The sequence below is a fragment of the Microtus ochrogaster genome, linkage group LG2, assembly GCF_000317375.1.
Source record: "Microtus ochrogaster isolate Prairie Vole_2 linkage group LG2, MicOch1.0, whole genome shotgun sequence".
In the NCBI taxonomy this organism is placed as follows: Eukaryota; Metazoa; Chordata; class Mammalia; order Rodentia; family Cricetidae; genus Microtus; species Microtus ochrogaster.
This window is the reverse complement of record NC_022028.1, coordinates 4,418,919-4,421,556: the sequence shown is the minus strand read 5'-3', so window position 1 is coordinate 4,421,556 and position 2,638 is coordinate 4,418,919. Positions and strand designations below refer to the sequence as shown.

Genomic DNA, 2,638 nt, shown 5'->3' with positions numbered 1-2,638 from the left:
AGAGAAGCAGAGAGGGGGCAGATAGAGACAGAGAGAAAGAGAAAGTAGGAGGTGAGCAGGACCTTTTCAGAAGGGGTTGTAGTGAATGTGTTCAGGAGGTGCTCTTAGGCTCTGTGTGGCTACAGCTGTCTGAACCGCAACTCTTAGGCTCTGTGTGGCTACAGCTGTCAGAATCCCAATGGCAGGCCAGTATAGATTCCTGAATACTAACACCCATAAATAATCAACTTTGAGTGTCTGAGGAAACCATGGCACACTGTTCTTGTTTCAGCCCATTCACAAAGGGCATTTACTCCTGAAAGTGTAAAGTTAGGTTTCCAGAATGGGAGATAAGAGGAGTCTCTGTAACATCTGTCTGAGAAGATTAGCCACGAATGTGATCTTGGGTACTCAAAATGGCCGAGTTAGGCTAAGAAACTAATTGAGTTTATGATGCGCTAAAATAGCTACATTTATCTAGTGGGTTCTGCATCAGACCCAGCAGTTATAGATATGCTTATATCTCTTTTTCTCTTTGACTGCCAGGGGATATAAGTAAGTAAACTCATTTTAGAAATATGCCATTGAATTAAAAATAAGAAAAAGTGATGGGTGAGCCAGTGGACTCAGCCAATGGGTCTTCCCTGGGTCACTTGAGACCACAGTGGCAATGATGCTAGTGTGTTTCTCATTTCTACCTCTCCATGGATGTTTTAATGGGTGGGCTTTTCTGCTGCTACTTTTCTGCTTTTCAGATAATGGCAATAAGTTAACTCAAACTATTTTCATTGCAGCCAATAGCTGTGAGTTTGAAGATTCCCTTAGTAACTGTGAGGCCTTGAAGAAATCAGCAGGCTGTGAACATAAACTGCTGATGGAAAAGTGCAAGGCTACCTGCCTGTGTGAAAACAAAATCCATTAACATGTCCAGGGCGCAGCAAGAAGGACTTCATGGAAAGGGGATGCAGTTTTCAGCTGCGGCATGCCAGGGAAACCTAGAGGAGATTAGTGACAAGTTGGATCCCAAATGACAAAGCTTTTCCCTCCCTGCATTTACACAGAAATCTCATTCATACGGCTATTTAAAAAGGTGTTATTGAGGATGACAGCTTTGGATTATGACCAATGTTGGTGCTTTAAACACAGTGGATTGAGTTGGATGCAGAATTTTGAAAGTTGTTTGAACACAGGTCATCATTCGTCACTAGAACTTTGAAAAAAGAGAACTATGTGTGTCCTAAAGCAACTTGCAACAAGAGAGTGGACTGTAATAACGTCACCACCAATCTACTCTACAGTGTCTCCCAGGACCCAGGATAAAGCCTGACATCTGAATTTGTCCTATGTCCTTTTAATTAAACACAGGTAATCATCCTTTTCAATAAAGAACTTCAGCAACTACACAGATGCAATTTTCATGTAATTTTTTTTTTGACAGAATTTCTCTGTGTAACAGTCTTACCCTCTCCTGGAACTGGCTTTATAGACTGGGCTAGCCTGGAACTCACTGAGATCCACCTGCTTCTGCCTCCAACGTTCTGGGATTAAAGGTGTGTGCCTCCACTGCCCAGCTTAATTTTTATGTGACATTTATATATTATGTCTTTTTAAAGTCAAGTGGATGTGGACCTAAAAGTCGGAACAAGTTCTTAGAATAAATGACCTTATATTGTATACCTAGAGGATTTATTGCTATTATTAAGCACATTCATTCTTGCTGTAGACCCATGAGTGTCGGTGGAAATCTACAGAAATAACATTTCTTCATTGTTGCTTTGAGAAATCAATTGTCTCATAAGGTGTTTTGTATCATTTCCCCTATAATTTTTTTTTATTGAGTGTCATAACGGTGTACTCACAAATGAACTGTTTAAGTTTGACTTTCTGGAAAGTCATGTATTAGTCAGGTTTCTCTGGAGGAACTGCTGGAATGGATCTCTATTCATTAAAAGGTGGTTTATTAGATTGGTTTATAGGTTGTCGTCTAGTTAATCCAACAATGGCTGTTTCCTGACTTAAGTCCAAGAATTCGGTAGTGGTTCAGTCCACAAGGCTGGGTGTCTCAGCTGATCTGCAGTCTACATGGGATCTCTTAAGAAATAGGTTCTAATATCAGTGAAGGAATGCCTCAGCTACACTTATAGGTGAATTTCCCAGCATGAGAGTGAGGACAAGCAGGCAAAAAGCACAAGCTTCTCTCTTCTGGCTGCCACCAGAAGGTGAGGCCTAGATTTAGGGTGGATCGTTTGAACACAATGACCCAGATTTAGTGTGACTCTTCTCGCCTCAAATGATCAAATCAAGAAAAACCCTTCACTGTTGCACCAGGCTGCTTGGGTTTCAGCTAATTCCAGATGTAGTCAAGTTGATAGCCAAGATTAACTATCACACGTCATATTCACAAATGTCTCCAAGCTACTTCCATGACTCAGTGGGAGTCAGGTAGGCAGGATGATTTGTCCTTTAGTTTGGTAAAGGCTTTCAAGTCTATGGTAGGTCTTTGTTAAGCAGGAAACACACTAGCAATTGTTCTGGAAGCTCTTGGAGACCCCTCACATCTCATACCCTTCTCTCTACATGCTTTGCTAGGGGAACTTCCAAGTCTGTCTTCTTGCATCACAGGTATACACACATGTACTTCATTTTGAAGGCTGTTTGA

The 2,638-nt window shown here is 41.3% G+C and overlaps 1 protein-coding gene across 1 annotated transcript in view; it reads left to right on the top strand.

Annotated features, from left to right (window-relative positions):
• Window positions 1-1,157, top strand: part of LOC101991860 (cysteine-rich secretory protein 2-like) — a 30,740-nt gene extending 29,583 nt beyond the window's left edge. The window contains exon 9 of the mRNA XM_013350983.1: window positions 774-1,157. Coding sequence (XP_013206437.1) covers window positions 774-901 — 128 coding nt within the window. The 3' untranslated portion in view covers window positions 902-1,157. The remainder of the gene's footprint in view (window positions 1-773) is intronic.
• Window positions 1,158-2,638: the final 1,481 nt, after the last annotated feature.